Raw genomic sequence first — 13065 nt, forward strand, 5'->3', positions numbered from 1 at the left:
CCATTCAGATTGTTGCTTAAATTCAAGGTTTGGTCATGATGGGCAGGTGACTGCAGAGGCACTCAGATGTTCATAGTAGTCAGCATGTTGGAGGGTGTTCAGTGTAAGCATGTCAGGTCAATAGGGCCTTTGAAGTCTCCATGATCATCATGCAGAAATCTGATGGAGGGAAATGCCTAGCATATTACTGAAGCTGAAATAGAAGAGGATTTGGAATATTGGTAAAGGCAATAGTGGATGGTAAGGACCTTCACTAGAGGCAACTATGTTGAATGATGAGAGTAGAGCTATATTCTGGAAGAGGAACAGAGGAGCAGACAGTAAGAAAAATTTTCTTCTCTCCCAGTGAGTGAAATGGAGTAAAAATGGAGTGAGTTCCTCTGAAGAGTTCTGTGGAGAAGGTTGTGTCTGGGGGAAGGTGGGTCCAGTCAATGTGAACTTTTGAAGAGATAATTTTAGGAAAGATTTAAGGCATGAGGTAAACGATTATTTAATAAGGGCTCTATGAAATGGCAGGGGAGACTTGGTGAAAGGACAAGCAGCAGGGAATGGCAAGTGTTAAGTAGTTAATTGGATTAAGAATGAGAAAATTTGAAATGGTGGCTCATGGAAGGAGGGTGGGCCTGACATGGCAGGTTAGGATGTTGGCATGAGTTTGGAGGCATTTGTGAAATGAAAGCCAAGGAGGCCGAAGATGACAGCATGTCTGAGTCCAGTGGCCCGGACGCTATGTCCATGTGGTGGAGCTGTTAAGCTGCGCTGATTCCTCATGGCACTCTGCCAGCATCTGCTGGTCGAGGCGTAAGTGGGTTAGTAAGGCAAAGGCTTCAGTATATTGAATTTCTGATGTTTGGATATTCATATATATATATTACATATATATATTTATTAATATATATGTCTATGAATATGTGTATATATGTATATGTGTGTGTGTGTGTGTGTGTGTGTGTGTGTGTGTAGGTATGTATATGTGTTATGTGTGTATCCTTGGTCCCTACCCTCACCTAAACTCTTTCCCCAAGAGATAAAAATCAGACTTAGGAGAAAATTCTGTTTGCCCAAAAAGCAGCTACCAGTTTGTTCTTGAAATATTTTTATTGAATTTAAATTATTGGAAGTCAATATGACTATATTCATAGAGCAGGGAAATATTATTCACAATAATAAAAGTGAATTGCAAAATTTTCCTAATAATGGGCTTAGTTTGCTTTGGCATATCCATTCCTATCAGATAGCTTTTAACTGCATTGATCATGCTGTATTCAGGTGTATCATTAAGGCAATAATATCACATAATTTGTTCATGAAAAAGGATGTGAAATTATCTGTAACTTGTATAACATTGCCAGTTTAAAAATAAAAGTGTGATTCACACAAAAACTGATTATTTCAATCCTATTTTCTTTTCTGCTGTGTTTGCTACATAGCATCTGAGCAGCTACTTAAAGAATATGAACAACAAATGCCTTTTTGAAGGAAAACCACTAGCTTCACTGAGAATAATTAGGCCTAAATTTTCAAAGATGAGTGCAGTTGGTACAGCCATAGACATAGAGGCAACCATTGTTCTCATATTCTCATGTACAAATTGGGCAATTGAGCATGCAAATTGCAAACTGAAAACTAGGCATGAATTCACAGCGTCTGTATAAATGGGCACCTCCCTCCCTGCTTGTTTGTGTACTCTGTCTGAGAGTTGGTTTTAGTAAGACCAAGGCAAGTATGTGCAATACGCAAGTCCGCTTGCTTTCTTAAAATATGAAAGCCCCAAGGATTTTAGGTGATTATTTGAAATACCTAGCAGCGAATCTTATTTTCCCCCCAATTTTTTTTGACTACAACTTGGGAAAGATAGGGATCACAAATAATACATTTGGAGGTTAAATCTATGATACTTAAATGTGGTTCTCTAAATTAGGCAAATAACATAATAATATTGACTTCTACAGTTATGTGAGATGAGTAGCACAGTCGAATTCAACTTAGATTAAGTCTTCACAAGTATTAGTATTTCAGAAAAATGAGAGAGAAGGCTTACTGAGCCCTTACAGTTTTAGACATTAAATATTTATCATTTCCTAAAATCATTTCATGATGATATATAATGATTTTTTTTGTTTAAAAGTAATTTATGGCATGTTTTAAAAAAACTGGTTTATATGTATTTCCAAAATTTATTTTTTTATGAATTTTCTCTGAATTTAATTAAAAAGTCTCATATGCTTTAATAATGATCTTCTATTCATTGTACAATATTCTTTAAAAGTGTTTGTTTTGTTCAAGACGCATCAAAATGTTATGGCTTCCTAATATTTTTGTTAATAATTTAAATATTCTTTAAATAAGACAATGTATACCTGACAAGTAGTATCTATTTCATTAATACAGCTTTCTTCTGGGAAAGTGAAATTAAAATTACTGAAGGAGCAGCTTGAAGGTAAATAGTTTACCAATGTATTATTAGATGCTGAAGATATAGTTTATTTTCTCTTACACATGAATTACATAGAAAATTAAAGTGCCGCAATTGTTCATGCAGTATAAAAATTAGAGGTCCCCAAATGATAAGTCTTTATCTTTGATATTCAAAATACATTTTATTTATGTTTTTTTATGGGGAAGGCTTATTTTAAGTGAAAAATGTCAACTTAGAATATGATTATAGTAATAACACTTTAAAAAAGTGTGGACTTTCATAACTCTGTTCCTTAAACTTTATTAATAAAATCTTTTAACCAGAACATAACTTAGTATTATTTTAAATTAAGAATTTTAAATTGAAACTTCACTCTGGGAAATCAAAGGAATATTAAAAATTGCTTTATATTTAAGTAAATTAATTGGCAATATCCAAAAATCAAAACTCATTTTTGAATTCACACTAATTCCAAAAGGAATTTGTTTTTTATAGAGGATAAATGCATGCAGTTTGATGACTAAGATAATTTAGTAGAACAAATTCTAGAAATATATATAACATTTATTATAAAAGTAGTTCTGCTTGGGCTTTGGTTTGATCCATAGAATGGCATAAGAATTCTATCAAGAGCATAGTTTCTAACATAATATTACATGTCTATTTCATGTGAGTTTAAAGCAGAATGTATATGGGTGGATGTGTATGGCCCTGTGGTCACAGGGGACGGGAAGGGGACTGCGGGCTCCCCAGTCTACTGAATAGTTTTGACTTGGCTACATGACATTCTTATTGGTCAATTAATATTCAAATACTGTTTGAGAATTTAGCAATATGCATACTTTTATTACTTTAACAATAAGAAAACTGAATATTGTATTTTAATATGATTGATCTGACATTTTGTTTTCTTCCAGAGCCAGTGAAACAACCACTCAATTTTAAAATGGCAAATTGTTCTGAACATGGAAAACCCAAGATAAAAGGGAAGGTTTGTGGGCAGTGTGAGAACAAAGCTGCTCTGCTAGTATGTACTGAGTAGTATTCCATTGTACAGATACACCAAAATGTGCTTATTCATTGACATGTTGAATGCAATTTTTGTTGCTTCAGTAATTTTTACTATTACATTTAAATCTGGACATTTACATTGCAAGTCTTTTTCTTTTCCATGTATTTTTTCCCTTAGTTGACAGTCATTGTTTTGAAATTTAAAAAAAAGTAGAAAAACATGCTTTCTGACAGCACTCTAGCTTTTTCTTTCAGTGCTAATTTCATGAACTTTAAAACAATTCATGGTGAAATATGCTATAATTTAAAAGTTACTATCTTAGCCATTTTAAGAATATTGTTCAGAGGCATTAAGTACATCCACATTGTGCTGTCATCACTGCCATCCATCCACAGATCTCTCTTCACCCTGCAGAACTGAAACTCTGTGCTCATTAAACAATAACTCCCTGTTCCCCTATCCCCTTAGCCCCTGGCAACCATCCATCCATTTTCTGTGTCTACGAATTTGGCTATTCTAGGTGCCACATATATGTGGAACTGTACAGTATTTGTCCTTTTGTCACTCAGTTATTTCACTCAGTAATGTCTTTAGAGTTCATCCATGTTGTAGCATACAGAATTTATTTCCTTTTTAAGACTGAATACTATACCGTTGTGTGTATTTTCCATGTTTTGTTTATCTAATCACTTATTGATGGACTCTTGTTTGTTTCCACCTTTGGCTATTGAATAATGCTGTTATGAACATTGGATATACAAATATCTGCACAAGTTCCTACTTTCAGTTCTTTTCAGTATATACCCAGTAGTGGAATTACTGAATTCTCATTCTTTCTTAAATAGTCTCCATTCAGTATGGGGTCTCCACTACTGTCCAGCCACGTCTCCTATCAACGTTACCAGTGACTTCCCCATTCTTAAATACAGTGGTCAAGTCTTAGTTCTTATCTTAATCTATCGGTATTATCTGATACAGCACTCCTTTCCTCTTCTATGACTCTTCTCTTGGCTCTCTCTGGGGTACGATTCTCTCTTGGTTTCATTTTGCTTGCCTAGCTGTCTCTTCTCCATCTCCTTTGTTGCTTTTCTGTATTCTGACCCCTTAATGTTGGAGTGCCACAGGGCTCAATCCTTAGACCTCTTCTCTATATTCTATACTTATTCTTTAGGTAATTTAATCTATTCTCTTGGCTTTAAAGACAATTTCTACATTGATTGTTCCCAAATTTATATCTCTAACTTACACCTCTCTCCTGAATTCTCAACTCAAACTGCCTAGTCAACAGTTCTTCTCGGATGTCTAATAGGAGTCACAACTTGTTCGGAATTGAACCCCTAATATCTCTCCAACAGATTTGCTCCCCCTGCAGTCTCTTCCTATCAGTGAAAGTCAACTAGAATGTTTCCTACACTGACAGCCCTTTATAAAACTGCTGCTGCTAAGTTGCATTCTCCAGTTTTGTGAAGCTGCTTCATCCACTTACAAAGAAAGCATTTATAACCCTTTTTTATATACACTTTTTGTTTATTTTCTACCCACCTACAGTGTTAACTTCATGGGAATAGGGATTTAGTTTTGTTCGTTGGTCTGTGGCCACCATCTAAAATTATGCCTGCAATTTAGCAGGTACTTGTACTCAGTGTTTGTTGAATGAATCTTTCTTTAAAATTTTCTGTAACACAGACTTTAGATATTATATTCCTTTCAGTTAGTATTGAAAGTACTCCAGTATCTTTTGCAATTTAAAATATCATATATGCTTAGGAAGCAGGTCCCCCTCCCCAATTTAATGGTTATAACTAATATTTGTAGATTATTGCAACTAATATTATTATAGTTCCAGAAAATTTAGCCATAATAACTTCTGATTTATGACTATGTTGCTAGCATTATCTTATGGCAGTTTTAGCCATGCTTAAAGAATTGGAATGCTGTTAAGTCTAATAAACACCTAATGTAAAGCCCTGGGTCTTAGTATAATGCTCTTACTATTACATTATACTGTTTTCTTATCTTGCTTGATATAGTGGTGGACAGTAATTAAAAAAATTTTAACAGGTTGTACCTATTTATAAATGTTTAAAAATTCAAACAAATGATAATATTCCTGAAGTTGGGAGTATGAAAATTAAAAGGGACTTATTGGCTGAGTTGAATTGTTGGGCTCCACTGTCATGGTCTGAGGAAGCATTTATGTAGGAGCTATGAGTCAGTATTTCTTGTGAATTCTATCTGTGTTAAGCACTGTTTAAAGCCATGGGATTTGAGCAATATGGCATATGTAGATAAGACTTGACCTGGAAGTAAAGGATCTGTTTTTCCAAAGAGAAGGAAAAATGAGAAAAGGACACCACATACAGGGTAAATGGCAGGCGCCTTGGCTGGGAAGCAGATGAGAGTGAGGACACGTGCAATGATCAAGAAGCTGACGTGCTGCAGACTGTTGTGATCGGAAGCCAGGATTTAGGCCATGCACATTCTTAAAGAATTTTGCAAAGATTTTGAGAAAGGATGTCTTTGATTTGAAATGAAAAGTACCCCGTGATACTTGTCAAGGTTCAACATAAGTTATTTAAAAGCTCAAGCTATGCAGTTCTAATGAAGTAGACGGTGGTAGTGTTTAACTCTGAGGTGATCTTCTGTTCTTAGTTTCCATCATTCTAGATGGTAATGCTTATTAGATTATTAGAGTAAACCTTCCTGTATCTGGTGATAGGGTTTTCATCAAGGAAAATCATACATGGGAAATAGGGGTTAAGAGTTTGTGTTCTGGGGGTTTGCATCTCAACTTTATCTGTTATTAGCTATGTGACCTTCTGCAAGTGACTTAATTCTTCTATATTTCTGTTTTCTCATTTGTAAAATGGGATAATATGGATAACAGTAGACCATACCTCAAAGTTATTGAGAATAGTGATTAATGCATATCAATTTGTTAACATTGTGCCTGGAACATTGGTAGGAGACAATAAATTGGATGTGTTTTTTGCGGGCACATTTTCTTACATATTGATGCATTCACATACATTGATGGTAAAAAAAAAAAATCCCTCAACTTCCAAATTTATTATTTTTTTAAAGAAATTCCAGTAGCTTTAGGTTGTTTATACATGGAAAATTGAAATAGAAAGTTAAAAATTATATATTAATTTTGGAAAATGGGAATAATTTAGTTAAACTCAAATGGATCTTGAAGGCTTAATCTAGCCTTGATCAAATTAAAAATATTTGCTAAAACTGCACTTAGGTATTCCATCATTGAAGAAGTATCTGTGGTGCATTGGAGTCCTTATCTATATTTTTAGTATGTTCCTGTCAGTTATACAGACTGCCTAAAAAGATTTTCCAGTTGGCAGTCATTTTAAACCAATTTAAATCCACATATGCTTGTATAACAAAATATGTAAGCTTACTCTGCAACTCCAGCTTTGATCTTCTAGTCTTCAACATGCGTTTGGTTACTTTCATTAAAAGTCGGTTGTTAGCAAATGCTGGCTTAGAATTATATGCTGATACTGATTTTCAGTCCTCTATATTATATTGTAAAAACAATGCCAAATCATTACATGAGTAATTCATTGAAACATTAGCAGATGTGTTAAATAAAAATTATGCAGAGTACATTTTGAAATCTACATTAATACAATAATACTAGCATATATTTATGTGAAATTATAGCTTTTTGTATGATTTTTGAACTTAAAAATTATTGATTTAGATAGTTTTTATCATCAGTTCTCTAAGAGAATGCAGCTCTTGGAACAAGAATTGAAAGGGCAGGACCAGTTTCTGTACTAGAGTTACTGTTTATTTTTCTTCCACTTAAATAAAAATATGGTTATGCATAGCTAATCACAGTTGAAAAAGATATATTTGGATTTTGATAAATTCTAGACTGTGCAATCACTTGACATACTGGATTTTATTTAATTGGAGATTTTATCAAGGTTTTTCAAAAGATGTTTAGTACTGCAGTTAATGGTCAATGACTAATTATTAGTAATATGGGTCATGGGAAAGAATTTGAGCTTTGAGCCAGACTGGGGGGCTGAAATTCTAGCTCCATTAACTGTACAACTGGGCAGATTCTCAATTATTATATTCCTTTGTTACCTTATTTTCATAATGGAGGAATAATAATCATGCTAACTTTAAAAGGTTGTTCTGAGGATTAAGTGAGATGAAATATATGGAGCCCTAGAACAGTAAGTGCTCACTAATGTTGTGGATATTATTATTTGATTTTGTAGCCTTCCTTTTTATTTTCATTTTAGTTATATAAATTTATGTAAAATTTCTTATTCTTTTAACCTTTTTAGTGTTGTCCTAATCATTTTATATTTTGTAAACCTGGCTACATTGTATATAACCATGTCTTGTATGAGGACTTGTAATACAATTTTTAAAAATTAATGGACTCCTACTGGGTTTTTACTAAACGTTTAGTCTACTTTTTCATGTCCTATGCATCCTAGTGCCATGTTATTATTCACTGTGTGGTCTGCCCTCTAGCAGCTACATGGGCATTACCTGGGAGCTTGCTAGAATGCAGAATCTCAGAGCAATTTCAGACTTCCTGAACCAGAGTCTGTACTGTTGCAAAAGCCCAGATACTTCCCATGCATGGTACAATTTGAGAAACATCACTGTGTCGCACATTACAGCCTGCCACTGACCAGTACAAGGTAGAAGAGCTTGGTCAACCTTTCCCAGTCTGCCCCAGCTATTTTATGCTTATCATTCCCTGACACAAAGTAAGAGGAAGGAGGGGAAGACTGGCAGTGGCCACCTAAGGAGAGAGGAAATGAAAGAGGGTCCACAGGGAATGTGAGCTCCTTGACATAGATTTTCTGACACCATCTCTCCAAGCCTTCATGCTTTCTTATTTGTGCTGCTGGTAATTTTCAACCTAGGTAGGCCAAACTCAAGAAAGTGAGGGATCTTAGCCATTTGCACTACTTTGAGTATATTGTAAACAATATTGAAGTGACTGTACAACTTCATAGTAGTAATTTACTTGTAGTAAAAAGTCCATTTTCTTTTCTCTTTACTATTAGTCTTGCTCAGCACCATCATAGGTACAGGTATATTACATTATTCAATATATCTATAAATTAAAAAGTTATACTTACAACTGTAGAGAATTTGAAAGATAAATACAAACTTGTCCATAATCATTTCAACTCTCATAAACTTGCTGACATTGATGCAGTTCCATCCAGTTTTTTTTTCCTTATACTTTCTTTAAGCTGTCTTTTAAGAGTACTTTCCAATTTCGAGAATCACCAGTGAAGTAGTGTCATTCAAAAGCATATAGGAATTTTTGGAAACAAATAGTATACACATCTTTTGAAACTAATTGTGTCATGTAGATCCATACAGAAAGGTTGAAAGAACTCATAAAAATGAAGTAGATTTGAGCCAGAGGTGAGGGTGTTTAGTTCTGACCTGATCGAGCAGTTTGACCTGAGGTTGCTGGATTTTTTAAATTCATATCTGCATCTAACACATATATCTAAAGCCTATTGTAGCTATTATGCTTATTTTGATGTGAGGGTAATTAGAGTATTCAGGTTAGTTTTTCTCAGTTACATCTTAACTGGTTGTACCAGTTTCTTTGGGCATCTCGATTCTGATGATTCAATCTATGTATGTAATTGGAGAAATAAAGATGAGAGCAATAACTTCTTCATGTAAATGTTTTCTCAAAGTCGTATTATTATAAGACTATAATTTTTAATATCTTTGAAGGTATGCCTTGAATGTGGAGAAGATTACTGTTCAGGATGCTTTGCCAAAATTCACCAGAAGGGGGCACTAAAGCTCCATAGAACAACTCTTTTGCAGGTAGGACTTTAAAATGGTTTACTTGTAGTGTGTATATGAAATGTTTCAACACAAATACATTTAAAACATGTTAAATTATCTAGAACTTAGGGTGATTTATATTAATTTCTAAAATCCTATTACGTACAGTCTTTACATATATCTTAAAATTATTTTACTGAATGCTTTTTCTGGATCCTATTTTGCTATTTAAACTGTGTTTTAATGTAATTCCTGAAACACTTAGCTTGATTAGAGTTGTTAGATTATGCATTCTGTCTGTGAACTTGACATTTAAAAACTAGACAATAGTTTTATCTATTGTGGTTTCAAATGAACACATGGTTTAAGTATTTTTTTCTGTTTGGAAATAGAAATCTTGTGTTTTCTTTTCATGTTTATTTAAAAAAAATTAGTCTTTTATTTGTCCTTACCCATTATCCCTTAAATAAGCTTATCTCTCCAGTTTCAACTTTTCTTCCTATATATCCAAAACATATTTATCTTCATATAGTCATTGTTTTTTAAAGCGACCAAACTCAAACTCTGTCAGATGGTTTAAAATTCTAATACTTTTTCAGTAAGTATGGTTAAATAAAGATATGACATTGTCCCAGGTACATTTAATGATGCACTGATTTGTTGTAGATTTCATTCATTGTACATAAGTCATTCAACAAATATTTATTGAATACTTTTTAGGAGGCAGTGTCTGTACTAGTCAATGGCCTTAAACAGATGAATAATACTAGGATCTTGTTCTTAAGGACCTGGAGATGAAAGTGAAAACCAAGAACCTTGTGTAACAGGTTAACATTTTAATATCTTGTAGGCAAAGGGAAGGAGATGATCAGATCCATATTCAGAAACATTTCCATCTTTACTTGTTGCTTCAATATAAATATTTTTTAATATTTAACTCTCAAGGATGTTGACAACCCAAGTCATGATAACCACAAAACATAAAATAGGCCTCCCTCCTATCAGTTATTTACCTAAGTTGGATGCTTCTGAGTAGCTACTCAGCGTTTACAGAGAGCCTCCCGGCTGAAATGCTTGAGGGAAAAAAACCCAACCCACCACCTGCTATTCCCCTGCCTCAGGTAGGATTGCACAACTTAGACACATAAGAAGTGAAAATTACTGTATATAAAATTGAGTGTAATTGTTAACATAAAAATAATAATTACCCCACTATTGAGTTCATATTAGGAATTTTCCATTCAAGTGACTTATTTGGCATGTTTTCTGATTTAGTGAATTTACATGCTGCGCTAACTGGTGTGAGAACTACAAAGGAAAATGAGACATGGCTCCTTCCTTTAACTTTAGTATTCAATATTAAATATTTATCCTGATTATCTTTTCTCCTTCACTCTCTTCTCTTTTTTTCTTACTCTCCTCTTTTCTTTTTCTTGCTCTCTCACATATACACACACAAAATTACAAAAGAAGTCAAATTTTTTTGTGATGTGGCTAATTGTTATCCAGAGGCAGGTATGATATGAGTCAAACCATGCTTATTAAAAGCATCATGGCATAGTATATCCTTTCTAAACATTTAGTGTTTTCCTATTCTGTATTTTATTTTATTAAGGTATCATTGATATACAATCTTAGGAAGGTTTCCAATGAGCAATACTGTGGTTTCAACATTGACCCATATTATAAAGTCCTCCTACCCCACCCCGCTGCAGTCACTGTCCATCAGCATAGCAAGATGCCATAGTCATTACTTGTCTTCTCCATGCGGTACTGCCTACATATATTATGTGTGCTAAATTATAGTGCCCCTTAATCTCCTTCTCCCTCCCACCCACCCTCTCGAACCCCTACCTTTTGGTAACCACTAGTCCTTTGCTGGTGTTTGTGAGTCTGCTGCTGTTTTGTTCCTTCAGTTTTACTTCATTGTTATACTCCACAAAAGAGTGAAATCATTTGGTACTTGTCTTTCTCCGCCTGGCTTATTTCACTGAACATGATACCATCCAGCTCCATCCATGTTGTTGCAAATGGTAGGATTTGTTTTCTTCTTATGTCTGAATAATATTCCATTGTGTATATGTAGCACATCTTTTTTATCCATTCATCTACTGATGGACACTTAGTTTGCTTCCATATCTTGGCTATTATAAATAGTGCTGCAATAAACATAGGGTTGCATGTGTCTTTTTGAATCAGGGGTCTTGTTTTCTTCTGGTAAATTCCTAGGAGTAGAATGCCTGGGTCAAATGGTATTTCTATTTTAACTTTCTTGAGGAACGTCCATATTGCTGTCCACAATGGTTGAACTACTTTACATTCCCACCAACAGTGTAGGAGGGTTTCCCTTTCTCTGCATCCTCACCAATATTTATTGTTCTTAGTCTTTTTGATACTGGCCATCCTAACTAGTGTGAAGTGATATGTCATTGTGGTTTTCATTTGTATTTCCCTGATAATTATTGCTGTGGAGCATCTTTTCATGTGCCTGTTGGCCATCTGAATTGCTTCTTTGGAGAACTGTCTTTTCAGCTCCTCTGCCCATTTTTTAATCGGGTTATTTGCTTTTTGGTTGTTGAGGTATGTGAGCTCTTTATATATTTTGGATTTTAACCCCTTATCGGATGTGTCATTTATGAATATATTCTCCCATACTGTAGGATGACTTTTTGTTCTACTGATGGTGTCCTTTGCCGTACAGAAGCTTTTCAGCTTGAGATAGTCCCATTTGTTCATTTTTGCTTTTGTTTTCCTCACCTGAGGAGATGTCTTTAGGAAAAACTTGCTCATGTTTATATTCAAGAGAGTTTTGCCTATGTTTTCTTCTAAGAGTTTTATGGTTTCATGACTTAAATGCAGGTCTTTGATCCATTTCGAGTTTACTTTTGTATATGGGGTTAGAAAATAATCCAGTTTCATTCTCTTACACGTAGCTGTCCAGTTTTGCCAACACCAGCTGTTGAAGAGGCTGTCATTTCCCCATTGTATATCCATGGCTCCTTTATTGTATATTAATTGGTCAAATATGCTTGGGTTTGTACCTGGGCTCTATTTCATTGGTCTATGGGTCTTTTCTTGTGCCAGTTCCAAATTGTATTGATTAATGTGGCTTTGTAGTAGAGCTTGAAGTTGGGGAGCATAATCACCCCAGCTTTATTCTTCCTTCTCAGGATTGCTTTGGCTTTTCAGGGTCTTTTGTGCTTCCATGTGAATTTTAGAACTATTTGTTCCAGTTTGTTGAAGATGCTGTTGGTATTCTCATAGTGATTGCATTGAATCTGTAGATTGCTTAAGGCAGGATGGCCATTTTGACAATATTAGTTCTTCCTATCCATGTGCAAGGGATATATTTCTAAGTATTGGTGTCTTCCTTTTTTCTCTAATGAGTTTCTTGTAGTTTTAAGGGTACAGGTCTTTTACCTCCTTGGTTAGGTTTATTCCTAGGTATTTTATTCATTTTGATGCAATTGTGAATGGAATTGTTTTCCTGATTTCTCTTTCTGCTAGTTCATCGTTACTGTATAGGAACGCAGCAGATTTCTGTGTATTAATTTTGTATCCTGCAACTTTGCTTAATTCAATTATTAGTTCTTGTAGTTTTAGAGTATATTCTTTAGGAATTTTTATGGACAATATCATGTCATCTGCAAATAGTGAGAGTTTACAATCTTCCTTACCAATCTGGATGCCTTTTATTTCTTTGTGTTGTCTGATTGCCATGGCTAGGACCTCCAGTACTATATTCAATAAAGGTGGGGAGAGTGGATATCCTTGTCTTGTTTCTGATCTTAGAGGAAAAGTTTTCAGCTTTTTGCTGTTAGTA

At 34.4% G+C, this 13065-nt stretch overlaps 1 protein-coding gene across 5 annotated transcripts in view; it reads left to right on the plus strand.

Annotated features, from left to right (window-relative positions):
- Window positions 1-13065, plus strand: part of ZBBX (zinc finger B-box domain containing) — a 117394-nt gene that overhangs the window by 16801 nt on the left and 87528 nt on the right. For 4 of the 5 annotated variants that reach the window (XM_073232132.1, XM_017657144.3, XM_017657147.3 and 1 more), the window contains exons 5-7: window positions 2392-2440; window positions 3337-3446; window positions 9186-9281. In XM_073232132.1, coding sequence (XP_073088233.1) covers window positions 2392-2440; window positions 3337-3446; window positions 9186-9281 — 255 coding nt within the window. Of the gene's footprint in view, window positions 1-2391; window positions 2441-3336; window positions 3447-9185; window positions 9282-13065 lie in introns of those variants that run through there. The other variant, XM_073232133.1, reaches the window with a different exon arrangement.

The sequence above is a fragment of the Manis javanica genome, chromosome 3 (assembly GCF_040802235.1).
Source record: "Manis javanica isolate MJ-LG chromosome 3, MJ_LKY, whole genome shotgun sequence".
NCBI lineage: Eukaryota > Metazoa > Chordata > Mammalia > Pholidota > Manidae > Manis > Manis javanica.